At 35.8% G+C, this 26,108-nt stretch overlaps 2 protein-coding genes across 6 annotated transcripts in view; one reads left to right on the forward strand and one right to left on the reverse strand.

Moving 5' to 3' along the window:
* LOC123529641 (synapsin-like) overlaps window positions 1-26,108 on the reverse strand; it is a 173,275-nt gene that overhangs the window by 27,790 nt on the left and 119,377 nt on the right. For all 5 annotated transcript variants that reach the window (XM_045310046.2, XM_045310049.2, XM_045310045.2 and 2 more), the window contains 3 exons: window positions 16,307-16,369; window positions 14,270-14,412; window positions 3,677-3,751 (listed from right to left, as the gene is read on the reverse strand). In XM_045310046.2, the coding sequence (XP_045165981.2) occupies window positions 3,677-3,751; window positions 14,270-14,412; window positions 16,307-16,369 (281 nt within the window). The remainder of the gene's footprint in view (window positions 1-3,676; window positions 3,752-14,269; window positions 14,413-16,306; window positions 16,370-26,108) is intronic.
* LOC123529644 (metalloproteinase inhibitor 2-like) overlaps window positions 19,263-26,108 on the forward strand; it is a 30,786-nt gene continuing 23,940 nt past the window's right edge. The window contains exon 1 of the mRNA XM_045310054.2: window positions 19,263-19,518. The gene's annotated coding sequence lies outside the window, so the exon portion shown is untranslated. The remainder of the gene's footprint in view (window positions 19,519-26,108) is intronic.

Below are 26,108 nucleotides of genomic sequence, written 5' to 3' on the forward strand. Positions count from 1 at the left end.
CCTAGTTTTTGACCGCAGTTGACCCAGTTTCAAACTCGACCTAGATATCATCAAGATGAACATTCAGACCAACTTTCATACAGATCCCATGAAAAGTATGGCCTCTAGAGAGGTCACAGGGTTTTTTTATTATCTGACCTACTGACCTAGTTTTTTAAGGCACGTGACCCAGTTTCAAACTTGACCTAGACCAATTTTCATGAAGATCCATTCAAGGGTTTGGCCTCTAGAGAGGTCACAAGGTTTTTCTATTTCAAGACCTACTGACCTAGTTTTTGATCGCAGTTGACCCAGTTTCAAACTTGACCTATATATCATCAAGATTAACATTCAGACCAACTTTCATATAGATCCCATTAAAAATATGGCCTCTAGAGAGGTCACAATGTTTTTTTATTATTTGACCTACTGACCTACTTTTTGATGGCACGTGACCCACTTTCAAACTTGACCTAGATATCATCAAGATGAACATTCTGACCAATTTTTATGGAGATCCATTTGTACGTATGGCCTCTAGAGAGGTCACAAGGTTTTTCTATTTTTAGACCTACTGACCTAGTTTTTGACTGCACATGACCCTGTTTCGAACTTGACCTAGATATCATCAAGATGAACATTCAGACCAACTTTCATACAGATCCCATGAAAAATATGACCTTTAGAGAGGTCACAAGGTTTTTCTATTATTTAACCTACTGACCTAGTTTTTGATGGCACGTGACCCACTTTCGAACTTGACCTAGATATCATCAAGATGAACATTCTGACCAATTTTCATACAGATCCCATGAAAAATATGGCCTCTAGAGAGGTCACAAGGTTTTTCTATTATTTGACCTACTGACCTAGTTTTTGAAGGCATGTGACCCACTTTCAAACTTGACCTTAATATCATCAAGGTGAACATTCTGACCAATTTTCATGAAGATCTCATGAAATATATGGCCTCTAGAGAGGTCACAAGGTTTTTCTATTTTTAGATCTACTGACCTAGTTTTTAAAGGCACGTGACCCAGTTTCAGACTTGATCTAGATATCATCAAGGTGAACGTTCTGACCAATTTTCATGAAGATCTTGTGTAATATATGACCTCTAGAGAGGTCACAAGGTTTTTCTATTTTTAGACCTATTGACCTAGTTTTTGATGGCACGTGACCCAGTTTCGAACTTGACCTAGATATCATCAAGATGAACATTCTGACCAATTTCCATGAAGATTTTGTTAAATATATGGCCTCTAGAGAGGTCACAAGGTTTTTCTATTTTTAGACCTACTGACCTAGTTTTTGATGGCACGTGACCCAGTTTCAAACTTGACCTAGATATCATCAAGATGAACATTCTGACCAACTTTCATAAAGATCCCACAAAAAATGTGACCTCTAGAGTGGTCACAAGCAAAAGTTTACGGACGGACGGACGCTACGTGATCACAAAAGCTCACTTTGTCACTATGTGACAGGTGAGCTAAAAACAAAGAAGCTGAAAACCAAATCTAAAAATCAGAAAGGAAGATATTTTTTTGAAATCACCAAGGCAAACAGGAATAAATAGCTGATAGAACTACCTTATGGATTTACTGAATAATTCAACAATTATATCATAAAATGCCAGTATTCCAATTCCCCTTGGACTACTAATCAACAGATTGATCCTGGGGACAAAAACATAATTATTCAATTTTATTGAGAACCTGGTGTACCATTACACATGTTAAAGGATAATTACTTGAATTAGAGTTATATTATTAGACCGGTTTTATTATTTATTCAAAAGTTTGTGACATCTGAAATTCATTTCTGGATATCATAAAAAAAAATCATTAATTCATGTTTAACACAAAATCATTTTTTGAAAACAATTAATTCATTTACAGATATCAAACATTCATTTTATATAACGGACTGAAAATACTTCAGTCCTGGACCTCTTGTATCTAATGCGGACACTCATAAATCAAGGTAGTATAAGTGCACCTTTGTACTGTACCCTACTACATACATCCCCTCCATTTAGAATTTTTCCTCGAATTCTTGGAGTCTGAACCTCTGTGGAACATTCCAAGGTGTCTAAGTATATCTACCTGTGAGTTATTTACGTTGGGCACTAAAAGTAACAAACTGAAAATACTTCAGCCCTGACGGAGAATCAAACCCTGGACTCCTCACATATAAAATGGGCACTCAACCATGTCACTATAAAAGCTAGCTCATAAAGCAAGGAAGTGCACCCATATACGATACCCTACTACGTTTATGATACAACTTATTATTAGTGGATATCGTTAAACGCATTTAAAGGTATCAAAAACTGATTAATCAATATCTTCAATTCAGTTTTATCTTTTGATATCCTTAATTTAGTTTTAACAACATCTTTATTCTAATTTATGATATTCATAAATGAATATTTGATATCACAAAAATTTAACAAAAGGTTATACAGAATACTCACAGCAATACCATTGTGTATGAATGACTGGTATCCATAAATCAAATAATGATACAAACGTTGAGATATCCTTAAAAGGTTTATCGACATCATTAAACATATTTTCAGATATTATTTAGGACATAATTAGATCGTATTAAGGACTTGAAAATACTCTTATTTAGAGAAACCCATTATTCTACTCACAAAATAAACTTAACAATATCTTAACCTTCACCCTCCTAAAATGGACTGGTCCATCATGCAATTTTGGCAGTACCACTTCTTTTTTCAAAGAGGTGTTATCTTCTCGGCACGAAATCTGAAGGGTAGATTTGACCTCGCTGTGAACTTGCCCTTTGACCTACCACCCTGGTTCATGCACTATGCACACTGTCTCATTTACCACCTACCTACATCCCGAGTTTGAAGTCAATACCTTGAATAGTTAATAAGTTAAGCTCCAGTCACTAAATATGGTGGACAGATTTGACATATGAGCTCAATTTGTGACCTTGACATTAAACCTACAGACCTAGTTCATGTGTTCTGCATATTATCTTATCACTACCTACCTACCTACATGCCAAGTTTGAAGTAAATACCTTGAATGGTTAATAAGTTATGCTCCAGACACGATATATGAAAGTCAGATTTGACCTTTGGGCCTGACCTTTGACCTACAAACCTGGTTCCTGTGCTCTGCATATCATCTTATTGCCACCTACATAGATGCCAAGTTTTAAGTCAATACCTTGCATAGTAATTAAGTATGCTCTAAAATAAGATGGACAGTTTCACCTTTGAGCTCAAAATGTGACCTTGACCTCTGACCTACAGAGCCAGTTCAAGTGCTCAGCACATCCTCTCAATGCCATCTACCTATATGCCAAGTTGAAAGTAAATATCTTTAATGGTAAAAAGTAAGTTAGGCTCTGGACACAAACTATGACGGACTGATGGCGGGGCAGACATACAGATGCATGCGCCATCACATAATTTTTTTCTGTTTTTTCCACACTGGCGTATAAAAGTAAAGCATACACATGCAACAAGTATTTCTATGACTGAAAGTTATTTGTATGATAATTTTTCTTATAAATTCTCCTTCCATGGTATAACTTACTGATATGCCAGAGGGAAAGGACTATGAATACAATGTTACTTCACAATACACAATTATCGTCAAATTACACTATGAATATTCTATATTTTGCTGACAAGAAAGTGTGTGCCAATTACCTATCATTCATCTGAACCTGTTCCAGCATTGCTGACCCTGTATTTGCCTTCCAGTTTCCGGATATTGATTTACGTCTGAAAAATATTGATGAATACACAAGTTTCTGTACATGTAATTCATTCTAGACTGAATGATAATGCTATGATTTCCTGAGAGAAATCATTCCTGTAATAAAAACAATTTTAACCAAGGACACAGAACATGAACATTTCTGTTTTATAACATACTCTTATTTTTGTCTTAAAATGTCATATTTCTACAACAAATATGGCAATATCCACTAGAAATTTCTAACACGTTTCTTTTGTCTTTTCATATCTTATTATTATTATCAGATATTGCAAGGAATCATTTTATCACTTTTCCTACATCCTGCAATACATTGTGTAGAGCAGCACAAAGTTCATTTTAACAGCTTGCAATACATTGTTTAGAGCAGCACAAATGTTCATTTTAACAGCCTGCAATACATTGTGTAGAGCAGCACAAAGTTCATTTTAACAGCCTGCAATACATTGTTTAGAGCAGCACAAATGTTCATTTTAACAGCCTGCAATACATTGTGTAGAGCAGCACAAATGTTCATTTTAACAGCCTGCAATACATTGTGTAGAGCAGCACAAAGTTCATTTTAACAGCCTGCAATACATTGTGGAGAGCAGCACAAATGTTCATTTTAACAGCCTGCAATACATTGTTTAGAGCAGCACAAAGTTCATTTTAACAGCCTGCAATACATTGTTTAGAGCAGCACAAATTTCCATTTTAACAGCTTGCAATACATTGTTTAGAGCAGCACAAATGTTCATTTTAACAGCTTGCAATACATTGTGAAGAGCAGCACAAATGTTCATTTTAACAGATTGCAATACATTGTTTAGAGCAGCAAAAATGTTCATTTTAACAGCTTGCAATACATTGTGTAGAGCAGCACAAATGTTCATTTTAACAGCTTGCAATACATTGTGTAGAGCAGCACAAATGTTCATTTTAACAGCCTGCAATACATTGAGTACAGCAGCACAAATGTTCATTTTAACAGCCTGCAATACATTGTGTAGAGCAGCACAAAGTTCATTTTAACAGCTTGCAATACATTGTTTAGAGCAGCACAAATGTTCATTTTAACAGATTGCAATACATTGTGTAGAGCAGCACAAATGTTCATTTTAACAGCCTGCAATACATTGTTTAGAGCAGCACAAACGTTCATTTTAACAGCCTGCAGTACATTGTGTAGAGCAGCAAAAAGTTCATTTTAATAGCCTGCAATACATTGTGGAGAGCAGCACAAATGTTCATTTTAACAGATTGCAATACATTGTGTAGAGCAGCACAAATGGTCATTTTAACAGCCTGCAATACATTGTGGAGAGCAGCACAAATGTTCATTTAAACAGCCTGCAATACATTGTGTAGAGCAGCACAAAGTTCATTTTAACAGCTTGCAATACATTGTGGAGAGCAGCACAAATGTTCATTTTAACAGCTTGCAATACATTGAGTAGGAGCAGCACAAATGTTAATTTTAACAGCCTGCAATACATTGAGTACAGCAGCACTATGTTCATTTTAACAGTCACAATACATCATGTAGCACAATACAAATGTTCCATTTTAACAGCTTGCAATACATCATGAAGAGCAGCACAAATGTTCATTTTAACAGCTTGTTTACTTATGATGCATACCTGGCCCTCAAAAATTCACCAAAGTTACATATAAACTCTCCAGTTCTTAATTAAAATTAGAAATGAAATCACTATTCATTACAAAATGTGTACTCATTGCATTTTTGTTTTTGACTGCATAATTATACTGACATGTTAATTGATGAAAACTTTAATGAAATACGACTATACTTACCATTCTGGGAAAAGAAATGATCCCCTGACTCTAATGCACACAACACAACATCTAATAAATAAAATGTAAACTAAAAATGTCTGAGAAATGGCACATCTTCTGACAATGATGTCCAACATATATACACACACAATATTTTAAAAGTACAGGACACAAAACAACAACATGAACACAGTTGGCAAGTAATGGTGTATAATTGCTTTTTGTGAGTATTCGAATTGTTTAACAAATTTTTGAAATAAAAGTCCATTTAGCAAACTCATACAAACACCTAAAACGATTTTACATAATTTTTTTTTCATTTGTAAAAGAAAATTTAAAATGTATTTCATGAAAACAATAATACTGGTTTGTATTTCCTTTTTCGTGCTTATGAAATATTATTTCAAAAATACAAATTAACAGAAGAATGTAATTTCCAATGTTATTGTGCAGTAAGCTTGACATCTTGACAGCATATCCTCATTCATTGAATCAAAGATTTAAAGACTAAAGAAATTCTAATCCTTTGAAATCAGAAGTTACTTTTGTTCTGAAAAGTCCCGGATCTATTTTTTAGATGGTGAGGTATTTACAGGCTCATTATATTACTGGAAAACTAAAAAGTTGTATAAAAATACAATATCAAGTTAAACTGATATTATTCACTTAATGAATAAATGCTCATTTCATTTGAGTATGTTCACTTATGAGTGTGTGTGGTTCAGGTTTAATGTCTTTTTCAACAATGTTTTCAGCCGTATAAACAATGGTGTCTGCTTGTAGCAGTGAGCACAATGCCCAACTTTGTAGTGTTGCCTCACTGGAATATCATGCCATAGACATGTGACATGATACCCCACCCAGTCACATTATACTGACTAGTCCTAGCACTGTCCTCTTAATGCTGAGTGCCAAGCTAGGTAACTACAGTAGAAACTCTGAAAACCGGACCCTCCAAAAACCGGAATCCTCTGAAAATCAGACGATTTTCAAAGTCTCAAGTTTGTCCCTTATAAGTTCAATTAAAAAAAGTACTCTGAATACCGGAAACTCTGAATTCTGAAAACCAGACGTTTTTTCGCGGCCACAAAGGAATATTGTACATAAAAAAAATCCTCTGAAAACCGGACAGTAAGTGTCAAAATTCATGTCTATTATGCCTTTGCATTGATTTAAAAAACATACTCTCAAGCCGGTGATAATTTTTTTTGTTACCAACTAACAATCACAACTGTTATACCTAAGTAGGTGTGAAAAACATTTATCTGTTTGTATTTTGTATATTTGCTATAAAAGATATGCTTAAAAAGTGCAAAACATTTTAATCTAATCCGGAGATGTCAACTGATCTATTGGTGTACAGGTGATTTTTCATAAAATTATATTTTTTAATATGAAAAATATTCTCATTCTTATTAATTATTATTGGTATTGGTATTAATTTATTAAATACTGATTGTCACATGATGCATGTTTCATGATTAATAGGAGCTAGACAATAAACCACAATAAACGAAACAGCTTTCATTATAAAATGAGCCGTGCCATGGGAAAACCAACATAGTGGGTGTGCGACCAGCATGGATCCAGACCAGCCTGCGCATCCGCGCAGTCTGGTCAGGATCCATGCTGTTCGCTAACAGTTTCTCCAATTCCAATAGGCTTTAAAAGCGAACAGCATGGAGCCTGACCAGACTGCGCGGATGCGCAGGCTGGTCTGGATCCATGCTGGTCGCACACCCACTATGTTGGTTTTCCCATGGCACGGCTCAAATATTGTTTTAAATGATGTTTTTTTCTGTTATATAGATAAATATTTCAGTTTTAATATATAACAGAGAGATACAATGCAGATTTGGGAAAAGAAAAAAACCCTAAAAGACATTGAACATGATGCAGTCAGATGAAATAAATAAAACTATACATATATAAATCCTCTAAGAAATTTGTGCAAAATCCTCTGAAAACCGGAATCCTCTGAAAACCGGACTTTTGAATTGGTCCGGACAGAGTCCGGTTTTCGAAGTTTCTGCTGTACTATTACCATTTTTTTTTATGTCTTTGGTATGATGCGGCCAGCGATCGAAGCCACGGCTTCTCACACTTGAACATGATGTCACAATGTCCCAACATTATAATATTTAATATGTTGAAAAAAAGCTAAAGGGTTCTATTTCTCTTTCATTTTCAATGGTAAATTCGTCAGTGAAAAATAAAAATGCATATCTGCACTGCTTTGGAACAGTGAAAATATAAATTTTATTCACTAATATATTTCAGTATTTTACTGAAAAGGATAAAATAAAAATAATAAAAAATTATTTTGCCTAAAAATAATTACATTTATTTTTTCCCGAAATTAATATCTATCTCGTTGCTAGGTGTGTTAGCTATAAACTATCGTCGTTGTCAAGTAATCCAGTTTTCTAGTTCCTTGTCTAAACATAACAGATGAATGATAAACGCCTATTCGTCAGGGAACCACTCGAGCGTTATATTAAATCGAGAGCACGTGCAATCTTCTCAGTTGAACTAAAGGTGTATTGGCTAGCGCTTCAGATCGATGTTAAATTGAATAGCCATGCCACGTGGTCGATGCAGAGCCCGCCAGAAAGGTAGAGGCGAGCCAGCCTGTCGAGATAATTATGAAGAGAAGGAAATGAAAGGCGAACTAGATGGCGGATTTGCCAGAAATCCCAGGCATCAGACAAAATGCCGGTAGGTTTGTTATTGATTTCGAACAAATTTTGAAGGAGTCGCAATTAATTCTGCAGTTTGGTAATGACAGTACTTACGTCAGTAAATAGTTATACACAGTTAATGTCTTCCCGTTAACATCTATGCACCGATTATGAATTAATTGTGTATTGTATTAACTGTAAACTTTATACGGGGTGTGGCGACCCTATTTCTCATAATTTTACAGATTCGAACCAAAGCAATAATGTTGCTAGTTCAGTCAACTGTCGTAATAGTTTCTTGATTCCGACAGGCAGTGGTACTTTCAATACACGAGATTCACATAGTGCATTTCCGTTTTATTACTCGTAAGGTGCTCGCAAAGTAAGTAGTAACATCGATGACGTCACATTTCATAAGACAATGACACTGTTGTGCTCATTTACTTCCCACGTTTAAAATTGCAAATTTTCGGAGTGTTTTACGTTAATGTCCCCTTTATGGGACCGTCGAATAGTTTAGTATTGCAAGGGTATAGTATACGGATTAAGATCGGATGGGTTATGGAAACCAGAAAGATTGTAAGGAAAAAATTTATACAAGGACGCAACTGTAAGATATTAAAGTAGGTTTTCTCAAGCACTATTAATTACGACCTTCACTTTGCGACCAGGAGAATCTGTCGGCATGCAAACGCAGGCATCAGCACCTGTTAACGTTGGATCAGGTTAGGTCATTTAACTCTTTCGATATCATAAACAAATATCACTAACAAATTCACTGGTTCAATATTAGGCTTAGATGTACTTACATTTTCTTCCGACTGGTTTCGGTAATGATCTTCAAATACATTGCACGGGAACACGTGCATCCATAGAATCGAAAATTTAAGATCCACAGTATTTAATCCAAAATAAATAATGATGTTGAACTTGCTAGGTTGTATATATACAGGTATAATATGTATGTCAGGTGGATAATTTAGGCCCTTCCTTTGATAAATGTGTTTTCGCAACATTATCTGAAGACTTATTTATTCAATCTCTTTTCAACATAGTTTGTTACGTATAGAGGAATAATTTTCTTATGCTGGGAAGCAAAATATGATTGAAATTTAACTAAACACACCGACGTACATATATATCGCTACATTAGTTCATGCAATACACATTGTCTTCGCTTAATATGTCACCGTCAATTTTGAACTAAATTCTTGTGTGCCTCATGTATTTTTCATGCAAATCATGTAGAGTTGACGGATTACAAAGAGTACCGTTACTTTGTAGTGCATCTTTGAAATAGAGTGAGGCATGTTGTTGATAAATTTTATGTAACTCGTCCACTGTTATTTTAGGCTAAATGCTCGCAAACGTTTTACAAAAAAAAAAAAAAAAAAAAAAAAAAAAAAAATCGAGTGGTCTATCATGAAAATAAGATTCAAACGTTTTTTTTTTAAACAGTATTAGTTGGGCAGTTTGTTCTTTGTTTGGTGTTCAGGATTGTTAATTGTTTCACTACTACATTTGGTAATTTTGTGAGGAAATTCTGTTTCGTTGAAGCTCAACTTTCCGTACATTAAATTTGAAACGATTGTTACGTTTCCCGAAACACATTGTTACTTGAATTTTTCGAAGAAACGGGGTCAGAATCGTGGTGTTTGTCAATTTAGAGGCTGAAAAACAATATATATTTTGTTATTTTCCATACAGAACCGGATTCTATTATATTATTATATAGATTAAATCGTTACCAGAGTCAAATAAGATATCACGGAAACTTTGTTAATTCAAGTTGCGGCCTCAAATTTTTTTTTACACCATTCTAAACTTTTAAAACTAAAGAGAAATCAAATTGAATTTATACATGTATATGTGGCTAGCTTTCCTATGATATTTTTATTGGTTGTCATTAATTCTTGATAGTATTTAGTTAGAGCTGTTAGTATTTATTCTAAGGGCACTGGTGTCAGTTAACATGACATTTTAAAAGGGCGTGACATTGCAAATAACAAGAGAGAACCGTTTTGCAGTTGGTTTCCCATTATATAGTGCCACGTTTTTGTTTGGCGTTACAAGCTAACTAATATAAGATTAGGTCATCATAGTTGTAAATATGTAGCGTTAAGATATATTGCCAATATTTAGCCGAATCCAATATCACAGATCATATTATGGTTCTTAAAATTTTGGAAGTCATCATACTGTATTACAACATTCTTGACTGTTGATTTTACCATTGGAGTATGTATGTGTAGTGAGCAAAAACTTCAGAGCTGGTTATCATGGGATTTAGTTGAAATCTGTAACAAACTACCAGTCGTTTGTTACGTTATGTATGAATAAAGTTGTTTTTGGTTGTCTTAATTTTTCTCCTGTTCCAGTAAGTGAATTCTCTTCGAATAGCTCATGTAGCACTATATCATGTTAACGAAATTCTGTAGTTTTTTGACCTTAGCCCGGAACCGGGATTTCATAAATCAGTGTTATGTTAACGTCATTATGTATTAGATTTAGATCTACAAATAAGGTTGACTAAGTTGAGTATCTTGACATAGTGCAATCTATTTATAGAACGATTACGTATTTATAAGTAAAAAGCGATAGCGAAACATTATTGGAAAAGTCGATTATTCAGGGTCTTCATAGTAAAGCATGGTTTTCTTTTAATATACGATTCGACAGAAGTACAAAATTGATAAATATATCGACCTAGTTCCGCAGTAGATCTATTCATCTATAAATACATTTATAATTGCACGACAATTTTTCGGGATGTGTGACCCATCCGCTATCGTCGGTATTTTACCGCAGTATTATTATAAATTAATAGTCCAGACATGCCTTGATGTATAAATCTCACACAGTAACTTAAACGATAAAATGTTTGATAATTATGATTTTCTTCATTAAAACGTTTCAATACAGAAAACATTTTGTATAAAACATTTCTGTATGCACTTTACTTCTTTCATTGACAATCTTCTTGAGTTCAACGATGCATGAGAACCATAACAAGCAAACGATACATGCAGTCGTTTTAATTAGTATCAAGTTGATCTATACAATAATACTATGTTTAAATTGGTACCGTAGTGTATTGGATTGTGTTGTCATGCCCGACCCGATTGAGGCCTGGTAAACTCATTGAAAAGCTAACCAAAATGCAGTAACAACATAATGCTTGCAGATAAAAGGGATAATGCTTGCGGATAAAAGGGATAATGGTCTTTCTAGATATTGATGTATAGCCTTGTAGGAGTGCATATCAACATGGTTGGAATTGAATTTTAATTGGATTACATTAGGACATAAATCTTAAGATAAAACATGTATCCAAACAAATATATTTTAGGTAAGCATTTAAGTTAGCTATTTCTTTCAAAGATAGAACTATAGATTATCATCATGATGATGAACAAATGATCCGAATCACTCAAGACGATCGATAATCCTTCTGCTCCTTGTTTCATACATTGGCAAAACGTGATCACGTGATGTTGGTGGGATTTGCTCTACTTGTCTTTCAAATAGCCTATCCGATTATGTTATAGTTATATGGATGAACCAGTTTGGTTTTAAAGAACAAGTATAATTGTTGTAAAGCTGAGATAGTATGTTTTAGAATTTAAGAAATCGTTGCACAGAATTTTTGGGGGATAAATTTTGGCAAATTTATTGTGGCCTGGAAAAATTCTGTCGACCGTGGGGGCGATCGGGCGTGCTTTGGGACGTTTTGATGGTACGGATGTTACGGTGTATATTAAAGGTATTGCTCTAGTGCCTTGGCAATATCTGACTAGCCTTGCTTAAATGTATCATAGCCTTGCTGATGTCATAGCCTTGCTCATCATATAGTATTTGCTTCGCTTAGAATTACAGTACGTTGCCTTGCTCCATTGGTCCGCTAAATGTTCCTCATTACTTTGCAGGTAACGTCGAGTTATGGGGAATATTTAATTTACTGTGGTGTACTGTAGCCTTGCTCATTATAGTATTTGCCTTGCTTAGAAGTACAGTACGTTGCCTTGCTCCATTGGTCCGCTAAATATTGTGGTGTACTGTAGCCTTGCTCGTTGCTTAGAATTACAGTACGTTGCCTTGCTCCGTTGGTCCGCTAAATATTGTTGTGTACTGTAGCCTTGCTCGTTGCTTAGAACCACAGTACTTTGCCTTGCTCCGTTGGTCCGCTAAATATTCCTCATTGCTTTGCAGGTAACGTCGAGTTTTGGGGGATGTTTAATTTACTGTGGTGTACTGTGGTATTCCTTGCGTCCGTGTGGTGCTGCTTGTTGCTCTACAGGTAACGTGGAGCAATGACGTGGTGCTTTACGAGTACGTCTGGTTTCCTCCCGGTCGACTGGTTTTTCAAATAGCTTTCATTGGAGTGGCCATACTCTGCCAACATATTGATAATAACTTTTATATTGAAAGGAATATTTCATAGGTTAAATTAGCACTGTTTACAGTATCTTACGCGCCGGTAATTGAAATATGTGACTGTATTCATATCTGAAATGTACAAATAAACATGTAAAAATGTGAATGTTACTTGTCTTCTGGTTATGATTTCGGGTAATAAAATAATTTATTATAACAACAAAAAACAACAACAACACAACACACAAATTTTAACATGCATGACTACAATGTTGCTAACTTAAAACAAGCACCCTACTACAGATAGTGCAAAACAGTAACTTTTAAACGGATCATCTACATCTGTCCAATAGATTAATTAAACTATTGCATTCAATAAGTTTTCAAAGTATACAGAGCAATATGTGCCAGTTTGTTAGTACTAGATGCCCACGGACAACATGTCAAGCCCACCCTTTGACCCCTAACTGTGACTTTGACCTTTGTGATAGAGTCTGTCTCACTGAGTTAAACATTCATTCCAAATATAAACAAGATTCTCAATGCATGTTATGGGCCAGATAAGATCTAACATGACCTTTGACATCCAACTGTGACCTTGACCTTTGAGACAGGGGTTTGCGCATGACACTCCGTCTCATTGAGATTGACATTCATGCCAAATATAAACAAGATTCCTCAATGCATAACGAAGTTATGGGCCGGATAAGAACTAACCCGACCTTTGACCTCCAACTGTGACCTTGACCTTTGAGACAGGAACCTGTGATTTGTGCATGACACTCTGTCTCATTGAGGTTAACATTCACGCCAAATATAAACAAGATTGCTCCATGCATGTCAAAGTTATGGTCTGGACAAACAAATCTGGATGGACGCACACACGCATGCATGCAAGCACGTACACACGTACATAAACCAAACAGCTATTTGGACAACTATGTCTCCGCTTCTGCAAGTGGGCTCAACAAAAAATGATGTGATATCTGAGGATAATCTTTTCTATAGAACTGGTTCCTTTTTTTCCCAGTTAATACATAGCTGCCACAGCATTGACAAGAAGAGCTGAATAGAAAGCATTAACATTTCTATAATGAACTTGTCCATCTTTCAATTTGGACAGTACCATTAACTGTTAAAAGGGGTGCTTACCAAAAAGATACTGACTTAATGGCAAACAGTGCAGACCATGATCAGACTGCATGGATGTGCAGGCTGATCTTGGTTGGCACTGGTCTCAAAGGCTGAATCACTTGCCACCAGGAGGCCAAGGGTTAATACTGAGTTTATACTCCAATTTTTCAGCAACTTGGCTACTATAAATTATGTAATATATTAATTGAGTTGAAAATGTCTCCGTCAGTCCGTATAATGTTGTTATTAAAGAAGTAGTTTCTGTCATCCTTTGATGTCTTTTATTGCAAATATTTCTGTAATTCCCAAATTCATTTTTTTTTTCCCAAGTACATCGAAAAGATCACACAAAATTATATTGTTCAGACAGTGAAAGAATATCATGATAACATTATGTCTCCCCCAATCAACATTACATTTCATTAACTGTAAATGATTCAAAAAGGAAACCTTGCCACATGCTGAATGAGTCATTACTCAAGTTTATGTAGAAAAACATTGGACAGATGTAGACGAGACTTTAGAACAAAATGGCATAATGTACAACATACTTACAGAAAAGCCTTATAATGCGTTCCTATTTTCTGTATGTGTATATCATATTTGCTTTCTATATAATGTTCCGTAGCAGCGTAGGACTTTGAGAGTGCCACCACACTTGCTATATCTTGGAACTGATGGTGGGTCTCCACTTTCACCTGATATTAAACAATCACTCTGTTTTAAACTGTGCGATTTTCCAATATATTTTTCTACATACATACAGTTTCAATTCGTACATATTCAAAATGAGCAAAGACATATAAATGAATAATTGTAAGTTTTTTTTTCAAGCAAAAGTAAAGTTTCACCCTGATCATTTCGGCTTTTATTTCAGCTTATTTGTATCAATCCAGATGGGTTAACTGCATCAAACACGAAGGAAATAATAATCTTAGATTGCACATTTTAATTATGACAAGGTGACAGCTGCTTAACAAAAATTACGCACAAATAGAATTCTTGGCGGCCAAGAAAATGTCCATGAAGATCGTGTAAAAAATGTGACTTTTTTATCATTTGATGTTGTGATCCTGTAGTTACGCCTTGATGACGCAGTTTCAACATACACTAGGTAATATTCTAATTAGATTTCAAGTTACTGAGATAGAAAATTACAAGTTTCCCAAAATGATTTGATACAGTGACCTAACTTTGACCCCCAGATGACCAGTTTTGAATCTGACCTTCAAAAAAACAACCATTCTTATCAAGTTTCATGCGGATCATGTATCTTTTAGAATTAGATAGCCAATTTCTATATTTCATCATGGCAAACATCCTAACCAGTTTGTATAGACCACTCGCAATATGGTCTCTAAAATGTTAAAAAGCTTTACAGATAAACAAGCTACTAAGTTTTCAACCCCAGATGATACAATTTTAAAGTGACAAAACTTTCATAGAGAAAAAATATCATCAGGTATCACACGAATCAAGTGCAAATTGTGGCCTCTGGAGTGCTATGAATTTGACCTAGTGACCTACTTCTGATCCCAGATGGACCAGTTAGACTTAACTATATGGGTGTTTTTGGAGTGTGAAAGAGAGACAAACTTTATTCCATAAAGTCAAACATTCTGTCCAGGTTTCATATAGACCAGGTAGAAAATATGGCCTATACAACATTAAAAGGATATTCTATTATTTGACCTCATGACCATAGATGACTCAACGGGTTTATAAACTTCTTTTCTTGCACACTGGACTGGCGTTTCTGGTGATTGTACCCATGCCGGCAAAACCCATCTGGCACCCCCCATGCCAGATGACTTTCATGCTGTTAATGACAACTAGTGGTTCATGCACTGATAATATACTGTTTATGTAAAATACGAAAAAAACAGGTACCTTGATAGTTTCTCTCCGTTCCTTTTAGTATATTTCTCGATTCAAAATACGTTAGTTTACCATAAAAACATAAAGTTACGCTACAAACGATAAAACTAAAGTGGAACTTTGTTATTGGGCGTAACGCAAAACATCATGACGTCACTTCTGTTTAAAGAAGTTAATTTCCCGCGCTTTGTGTTCATTCTCTACTATAAGAAAGAGTGCTATAAGGAAAGTATTTCTACCTGTTATTTGTAAAATACGGTATGCAAGAAAAATAATCTACCAGAATAAAATGCTAGCATGTATACGATATGCAAGAAAAAATATCAGTCATGTGTTTACGAATCGGAAGGAAATATCTGTCCCTCGGCCACCTGCGGATGGGTGGTAATTTGACAAGCCTCATTACCACTCAATGCGCAGGTGCCCTCGGGACAGATATTTCTATCCGATTCGTAAACACATGACAGATATTATTATTCTATGATACAATGACATTGCTCTTTGCAATTAGTTACACAGTGGCGATGAAATGACACTGACATGACATATTGTTTTCCTTATCCAAGGTTGAACCACCATTGAGGAGGTTTCAAAACACTAGTATATGACTGAGTGATCTAAACAAGGAATGGCTAGATTGCAAATTCATTCCTTTCATTTTAGTCTTGGCCCTGATGATAATGAATTACCGGTAGACATTTTCTTAAAGCTTACCTTTCCGTTACCACAGTGTGCATGACCAATCTTGACTACTACTGGAAACTTTGGTGTGATGAGCTGAAATCAAGAAAAGATTTTTATAAATGATTTGTTTGTACATGAGATAAAATGAGAGAATGAACTTGTGAGGCAATACTCAGTGGTTTAGCACTGAGTTACTCAATGGACTGATAGATACTCAGTGGATTGGTACAAAATTGGGCAATGGACTTGTGCAGAGTTCCTCAGAGGACTGGTACAGAAATACCATGTGGACTGGCAGAGAGTTAATCAGTGGATTGGTACAAAATTAGGCAATGGAGCTCCTCAGTGAACTGGTACAGAAATACCATGTGGACTGGCAGAGTGTTACTCAACGGACTGGTACAAAATTACCCGATGGACTTGTCCAGAGTTCCTCAGCCGACTGGTACAGAAATACCCTGTGGACTGGCAGAGAGTTACTCAATGGAGCAGTGCATAATTCCTCACTGGACTAGTACAGAAATACTCTGTGGACTGGCAGAGAGTTACTAAATGGACTGGTACAAAATTACACAATGGAGCAGTGCAGAGTTCCTCAGTGGACTGGTACAGAAATACTCTGAACTGGCAGAGAGTTACTCAATGGTCTGGTTCAAAGCTACTCAATGGACTGGTTTTGCATTACACATACAATGGTTAAAAAATACTCAATGGTTTTGCATTACACATACAATGGTTAAAAAATACTCAATGGACTGGTGTGGAGTTAATTAATAAGAGGATGGAGACTGTCTATTTATTTACTTATGCCATGGTGACTGTTTTCCACTGGAAAGGAAGATATATTTTATGAAACTACTTGTACTTTTTCTGAACAATGAAGGCAGGCAAAGTTTGGGTAAGGGTTAGACAAAGTGAGGACAATGACATTTTTAGGCAGTAGAAAACAGCACAGATCTTTTTTTTGTTTCAAAACTTTAGTTTTTTGTGTTTTGGTACAGAAATAAACACACCTTTGGTGCAAAATGTAATGCCAAAGGGGGCGCTTAAACAGGGGATACGGAATGTCAATAAGGTAGAATGGTCTTGTCCTTGTGTCAGATCCTGTGGTTCCACACACTGATGACCAATATTTAAAACAGACATTGCAACCAAAACTTTACAAGATGATCATTATATATTTATATAGATGTGCCCTAGAAGAAACATACAAATGTGTCAGCCATTTTTAGAAAATAATTGGGACAGGTTTCACTAGGTTTGCAATTTAGGGCAATTTTGTCTCAAAACTGAAGGTCCTGAAACTAATATTGTACTTGTTTTAATCAGAAAAACAACTGCATCAGACTGCTCAAAATGCCATACAATGAAGTGCTAAATACATCTTAAATGCATTCACTCTACTCTACTCTCACCTCACAGTTTTTATGATTATCAACACATTTTTTCCAGAAATTTAGTTTACTATCCCCTGTCCTCATTAACTGGTTTGCTAGTACATCCTGTTCTCAGAATAGTAGTTACTGGAAATAGAGGTTTACAGAGAAACTTACATCCTTGCATGTTTATGTAATTGCTCACTGAATGTCTGTACATCCCTTCAAAGAAAAAAATGTATGTGGGCAGTTTATCAAGTAGGATTATTCCTATAAAAAACAACATGTTTACATTCTTTAATTTCTTAGGCCATACGAAGTTTATTCTTGGTTTCTAATGTCATTCTATCAGTTATGGGTTTTCAAGAAATTATTTAATAGTATCTTTTTTGTACTGAATAGGGTATTTTATTTCAATAATACAAGATTTTTTACTTTTAGTCATAAAATACATAATTTTATGCGCAGTATATTTATTATTTAGATATTTATTGTATCAGTGTTCATAGCCAGAATTATGAGAAAATATAGTATTCTGATTTGTAACTCCAGCAAAATCAAGTTAACACTCAACAAAAACATTGTTTTTCCTTCATTATCATCCATTGTCATTATTTGTCAGGCATTTAAGAGCTGAAGCATCTGAGTCATACCACCAAGGTCTCTTCCTATTTGAACCACCCTACATAGTTGCAATATAAGGTGTGGCAGAAAAGACCAACTGCTTTTCAGTTTTGCCAAAAATAAAAGAATTAGAAAATTAACTCAATGTCTTAAAGGTGGTTAATCAGATTTTGGTCAAGTAAAGGATTTGTTCACAACTTTAACATCTTATCGCTTACACTTAAAAGCACTTAACACAAGTTAAATATTCACTGGTGGTATTTTTAGATTTGCAGATTTTCCTATCCTGGTTGCCCAACCATAACAGTATATTTCTGATGATTCTGTACTTTAAATTATATATTTAGCTGAATTTATAAGAAAAGCAAGTTTGAAAAAAATTATTACCTCCCTTTACTTGTCTTGGTTGTAGTTGCACAATTGGAAATAAATGAATATTGAAGCTATAGAAAGTTTTAAAACTTGCATTTTGGTTCAGATGGTTGACACATAATTATCAACAATTATTCTATCAACATTTATCAAAATTTAATGCAGATGCATCGGAAAAAGATTTATAGTCAGCATTCTGAAAAAAATCATATGGAAAGGGGAAGGAGATGGGGGCAGGAAATAATTACAAAATTTATGAAACATTCAGTAAAACATACATTTGTAAAAGGGATCAATCAACATGTAATAGGTCTTTTTGTTTCTTCAACAAATTTCTAACTGAATAAACGAAACAAAAGATTGACCACCTTTAAAATGGAAAACTGGTATGTTTCAAGACATGGTATCTTAAACTATGCATTGCTTTCAGCAACTTAAAATCCTTGATAATATTAATCATACATGTTTAATACAAATACTTCAATTATATAGCAATTAATGCACCACTACCATACTATAAGTTTCTATTTTGGTTAAACCACCCTAACCTCAATTATTTCTCTCCTACTACCAACATCATACCATACTGCAGGTATAACATGGTAAGATAAGATCGTTTTTGTATTGTTGACTGTCTGATAAGCTACAGAACAAACAAATTATATATATATCCTGTAGCTACTACAATCTGGGAACTCTGTAATTCCCATACTAGCTCGTTACAAGCTTCATTAACTTTTTGTTCTCAGTTTTATTACAATATATATAAATAATCAGTTGGGAGAAAAAGTTTGAAGAACATACAACACTGCATGTCTGCAATACTGGAATATTGTACGTGTATATATCAACTCTAATAGAATACTAAAGGTAAGATTTTTCATTTATATTAAATATACAAAAAATGGGAAAAAGAATATTTTATTTAAATTTTTTCTTGTAAAATACTTGTACATGAATTCAAGGTTTGTTTAAGAATTAGTGAAATACTTATCAAGTTAAGAAAACAGTATTCCTTTAAGTGCAATACTGTAAAAGATTCAGGTCAAATAGCAGATTATCAAGGTGGAATGTGGACAAACAAGTGTTGTCAGACCAGATAATGTGCTTGACTTTTTCAAGCTTTTATATTTCAATACCGGACAGTGAAATAATGCAGTAAACTAGAGCTATCAATGGAGTGATTAATACCCCTCCATTTTTTTTGTCACAGGAAATAAAATTATGTGTGAACTCTCCTAGCTGTATAATTATAAAGATCTGTGAAAATACTGATAGGTCTACCTTAAAAAATAGGGTAAGTCTCAATGTGCTTATAAATTACTGTGCAACAGCATACGTAATCATAGCATGTTTTTCATTCACTTTTAATTTCTGTAAACAAAGAACAAGAAATTCTTTATACACTAAACAAATCTACTTAATATTTAGATGTAATCTTAAAAAAAAATGTTGCTCATCTGATTCAAGACCATGCATTCTACCGAAATCAGGAACAGTTCAGCTTACATGTGAGTGCGCATATTGTTATTTGCTATCAATTCTTTAATTAGACTGTCCTCCTGATACCAGATTATATGTATAATATTGCCTGCACAGTATCTTTTAACATTATCTTTTTATTTGCCTAAACTGTTTTGAACAAGGGAAACACTTATTAAATTAAATGTCTGTACAAAAAGATATACCATTCATTCTGTACGGAATTTTAAGCAGGCAAAGTGTAACTTTCCCTATGTTATTCTTTGTTTTCTTCCAAGTTCACTAAAATATTGATGGTAAAATGCAGCATACATGTGTAATAGACTCCCTTGTCCATACTTTGCATGTTACATTATGATAATATAACTATGGTATGTTCCAATAATAGTACAAGAGAGAGTGGGCCAGGGAGGTAGTATGGTTGACTCCAACTTTGTTTAAATCAGAAAGAATAATACCTACATTTTATGGACCATGTCATTCAAGATGTAGGTGATAATATGGAATGAATACTTTGAATTTAAATCAATTCAATCCAATAATAATCCTGATGAAGGTCTAAGTAATCGGAACCGGTAGATTAAGAGTTACGTCCATGTTTCTGAGAAGAAAGTTCGTACATCATCAAATCATAAACAAGAGCTGTCACTAATGGTGACAAATGCCCCCGCAGCACCTTGACCTTTGACCTGGTGACCCCAAAGTCAGTAGGGGTGGTGTACTCAATAAGTACTATCAGCATGTGAAGTTTGAAGGTCCTGGGTGAAGTGGTTCGCAAGTAAAGTGCCTTCATGCAAAAAGTTAACGTTGGCCCCTGTGACCTTGACCTTTGACCTGGTGACCCCAAAATCAGTAGGAGTGGTGTACTCAATAAGTACTATCAGCATGTGAAGTTTGAAGGTCCTGGGTACAGTGGTTCGCGAGTAAAAAGCCTTCATGCAAAAAGTTAACGTTGGCCCCTGTGACCTTGACCTTTGACCTGGTGATCCTAAAGTCAGTAGGGGTGGTGTACTCAATAAGTATTATCAGCATGTGAAGTTTGAAGGTCCTGGGTGAAGTGGTTCGCAAGTAAAGTGCCTTCATGCAAAAAGTTAAAGTTGGCCCCTGTGACCTTGACCTTTGACCTGGTGACCCAAAAGTCAGTAGGGGTGGTGTACTCAATAAGTACTATCAGCAAATGAAGTTTGAAGGTCCTGGGTGCAGTGGTTCGCGAGTAAAGTGCCTTCATGCAAAAAGTTAACGTTGGCCCCTGTGACCTTGACCTTTGACCTGGTGACCCCAAAGTCAGTAGGAGTGGTGTACTCAATAAGTACTATCAGCACGTGAAGTTTGAAGGTCCTGGGTGCAGTGGTTTGCGAGTAAAACGCCTTCATGCAAAAAGTTAACGCTGGCCCCTGTGACCCTTTGACCTGGTGACCCCAAAGTTAGTAGAGTGGTGTACTCAATAAGTACTATCAGCATGTGAAGTTTGAAGGTCCTGGGTGCAGTGGTTGGCGAGTAAAGTGCCTTCATGCAAAAAGTTAATGTTGGCCCCTGTGACCTTGACCTTTGACTTGGTGACCCCAAAGTCAGTAGGGGTGGTATAATCAATAAGTACTATCAGCACGTGAAGTTTGAAAGTCCTGGGTGCAGCGGTTCGCGAGTAAAGTGCCTTCAAGTTAACATTGTGACGAACGAACTAACGGATGGACAGTTGAAAACTAATATGCCTCCATTCGGGGGCATAAAAAACTAGAAATGCGTCACAGACATGGATGCCCCTGCAACATGAGAAAAGTCACAGGCATAAATTATTTATAGTAACAACTAAGGATAGTTAATCCTAAACAAGAGGACCATGATGGTCCTGAATCGCTCACCTCTTCCCACATGATCCAGTTTTGAGTATGATGTCGTTTTTTCTATTATTTGACATAGTGACCTAGTTTTTGAGCTCATGTGACCCAGTTTTGAACTTGACCTAGATATTATCAAGATAAAAATTCTGACCAATTTTCATGAAGATCCATTGAAAAATATGGTCTCTAGAGAGGTCACAAGGTTTTTCTATTATCTGACCTATTGACCTAGTTTTTTAAGGCACGTGACCCAGTTTCAAACCTGACCTAGATATCATCAAGGTGAACATTCTGACCAATTTTCATGAAGATCCATTCAAGGGTATGGCCTCTAGAGAGGTCACAAAGTTTTTCTATTTCAAGACCTACTGACCTAGTTTTTGATCGCAGTTGACCCAGTTTTAAACTTGACCTAGATATCATCAAGATAAACATTCAGACCAACTTTCATACAGATCCCATGAAAAATATAGCCTCTAGAGAGGTCACAACTTTTTTTCTATTATTTGACCTACTGACCTATTTTTTCAATGCACATGACCCACTTTCAAACTTGACCTAGATATCATCAAGATGAACATTCTGACCAATCTTTATGGAGATCCATTCACAAGTATGGCCTCTAGAGAGGTCACAAGGCTTTTCTATTTCAAGACCTACTGACCTAGTTTTTGACCGCACATGACCCTGTTTCGAACTTGACCTAGATATCATCAAGATGAACATTCAGACCACCTTTCATGAAGATCCATTGAAAAATATGGCCTTTAGAGAGGTCACAAGGTTTTTCTATTATTTGACCTACTGACCTAGTTTTTGACTGCATGTGACCTACTTTCGAACTTGACCTCGATATCATCAAGATGAACATTCAGACCAACTTTCATACAGATCCCATGGAAAATATGGCCTCTAGAGAGGTCACAAGGTTTTTCTATTATTTGACCTACTGACCTAGTTTTTAAAGGCACGTGACCCACTTTCCAACTTGACCTAGATATCATCAAGGTGAACATCCTGACCAATTTTCATGAAGATTTCATGAAATATATGGCCTCAAGAGAGGTCACAAGGTTTTTCTATTTTTTGACCTACTGGCCTAGTTTTTGACAGCATGTGACCAAATTTCGAACTTGACCTAGATATCATCAAGACGAACATTCAGACCAACTTTCATACAGATCCCATGAAAAATATGGCCTTTAGAGAGGTCACAAGGTTTTTCTATTATTTGACCTACTGACCTAGTTTTTGACGGCACGTGACCCAGTTTTGAACCTGACCTAGATATCATCAAGGTGAACGTTCTGACCAATTTTCATGAAAATCTTGTGAAATATATGGCCTCTAGAAAGGTCACAAGGTTTTTCTATTATTTGACCTATTGACCTAGTTTTTTAAGGCACGTGACCCAGTTTCAAACCTGACCTAGATATCATCAAGGTGAACATTCTGACCAATTTTCATGAAGATCCATTCAAGGGTATGGCCTCTAGAGAGGTCACAAAGTTTTTCTATTTCAAGACCTACTGACCTAGTTTTTGATCGCAGTTGACCCAGTTTTAAACTTGACCTAGATATCATCAAGATAAACATTCAGACCAACTTTCATACAGATCCCATGAAAAATATAGCCTCTAGAGAGGTCACAACTTTTTTTCTATTATTGGACCTACTGACCTATTTTTTCAAGGCACGTGACCCACTTTCAAACTTGACCTAGATATCATCAAGATGAACATTCTGACCAATCTTTATGGAGATCCATTCACAAGTATGGCCTCTAGAGAGGTCACAAGGTTTTTCTATTTCAAGACCTACTGACCTAGTTTTTGACCGCACATGACCCTGTTTCGAACTTGACCTAGATATCATCAAGATGAACATTCAGACCAACTTTCATGAAGATCCATTGAAAAATATGGCCTTTAGAGAGGTCACAAGGTTTTTCTATTATTTGACCTACTGACCTAGTTTTTGACTGCATGTGACCCACTTTCGAACTTGTCCTCGATATCATCAAGATGAACATTCAGACCAACTTTCATACAGATCCCATGGAAAATATGGCCTCTAGAGAGGTCACAAGGTTTTTCTATTATTTGACCTACTGACCTAGTTTTTAAAGGCACGTGACCCACTTTCCAACTTGACTTAGATATCATCAAGGTGAACATCCTGACCAATTTTCATGAAGATTTCATGAAATATATGGCCTCTAGAGAGGTCACAAGGTTTTTCTATTTTTTGACCTACTGGCCTAGTTTTTGACAGCATGTGACCAAATTTCGAACTTGACCTAGATATCATCAAGACGAACATTCAGACCAACTTTCATACAGAACCCATGAAAAATATGGCCTTCAGAGAGGTCACAAGGTTTTTCTATTATTTGACCTACTGACCTAGTTTTTGACGGCACGTGACCCAGTTTTTTAAACCTGACCTAGATATCATCAAGACGAACATTCAGACCAACTTTCATACAGATCCCATGAAAAATATGGCCTTTAGAGAGGTCACAAGGTTTTTCTATTTTTAGACCTACTGACCTAGTTTTTGACCGCACGTGACCCAGTTTCAAACTTGACCTAGATATCATCAAGATGAACATTCAGACCAACTTTCATACAGATCCCATGAAAAATATGGCCTTAAGAGAGGTCACAAGGTTTTTCTATTATTTGACCTACTGTCCTAGTTTTTGAAGGCACGTGACCCAGTTTCGAACTTGACCTAGATATCATCAAGTTGAATGTTCTGACCAATTTTCATGAAGATCTTGTGAAATATATGGCCTCTAGAGAGGTCACAAGGTTTTTCTATTTTTAGACCTACTGACCTAGTTTTTAAAGGCATGTGACCCAGTTTCGAACTTGACCTAGATATCATCAAGGTGAACATTCTGACCAATTTTCATGAAGATCCATTGAAAATTATGGCCTCTAGAGAGGTCACAAGGTTTTTCTATTTTTAGACCTACTGACATAGTTTTTGATGGCACGTGACCCAGTTTCGAACTTGACCTAGATATCATCAAGTTGAATGTTCTGACCAATTTTCATGAAGACCTTGTGAAATATATGGCCTCTAGAGAGGTCACAAGGTTTTTCTATTTTTAGACCTACTGACCTAGTTTTTAAAGGCATGTGACCCAGTTTCAAACTTGACCTCGATATCATCAAGGTGAACATTCTGACCAATTTTCATGAAGATCCATTGAAAATTATGGCCTCTAGAGAGGTCACAAGGTTTTTCTATTTTTAGACCTACTGACCTAGTTTTTGATGGCATGTGACCCAGTTTCGAACTTGACCTAGATATCATCAAGGTGAACATTCTGACCAATTTTCATGAAGATCCATTGAAAATTATGGCCTCTAGAGAGGTCACAAGGTTTTTCTATTTTTAGACCTACTGACCTAGTTTTTGACGGCACGTGACCCAGTTTCGAACTTGACCTAGATATCATCAAGGTGAACATTCTGACCAAATTTCATAAAGATCCCATGAAATATGTGACCTCTAGAGTGGTCACAAGCAAAAGTTTACGGACGCACGGACGGACGACGGACACCGCGCGATCACAAAAGCTCACCTTGTCACTTTGTGACAGGTGAGCTAAAACAAAAAGTCCACATAAAAATCCTTACCAGGTAGAGATAGGTTAAAATACTTCTCAAAATTGGATGTAACATACATGTTGTACTACAGAAAAGTGGACTTATTTTTTCCCTATGACCAGTAATAAAAAAAGTTACAATATAAGCTATTTATAGTAACAACAAAGGGAAGTAGTTCTAAACTATGGACCCGGTTCTTGCGCATGACATTCTGTCTCATGAGGGTATACAACTAAGCCAACTTACATCAAAATCCCTCCATGCATGAAGAAGAAATGCTCAAGACAAAGTCATTCTTGTATGTGACCTTTGGCCTCTTAGTGCGACCTTGACCTTAGACCTAGGGACCTGGTTTTGCGCATGACATATCGTCTATCCATGCTTATTATTTGTGTCAAATCATTTTGAAATTGGACCATGCAGGTCAAAGTTATGGACCAGACACGAAGACCACATTATCAGTATAAACCATTCTTGTGTATGTGACCTTTGGCCTCTAAGTGTGACCTTGACTTCT

The sequence above is a fragment of the Mercenaria mercenaria genome, chromosome 13, assembly GCF_021730395.1.
Source record: "Mercenaria mercenaria strain notata chromosome 13, MADL_Memer_1, whole genome shotgun sequence".
In the NCBI taxonomy this organism is placed as follows: domain Eukaryota; kingdom Metazoa; phylum Mollusca; class Bivalvia; order Venerida; family Veneridae; genus Mercenaria; species Mercenaria mercenaria.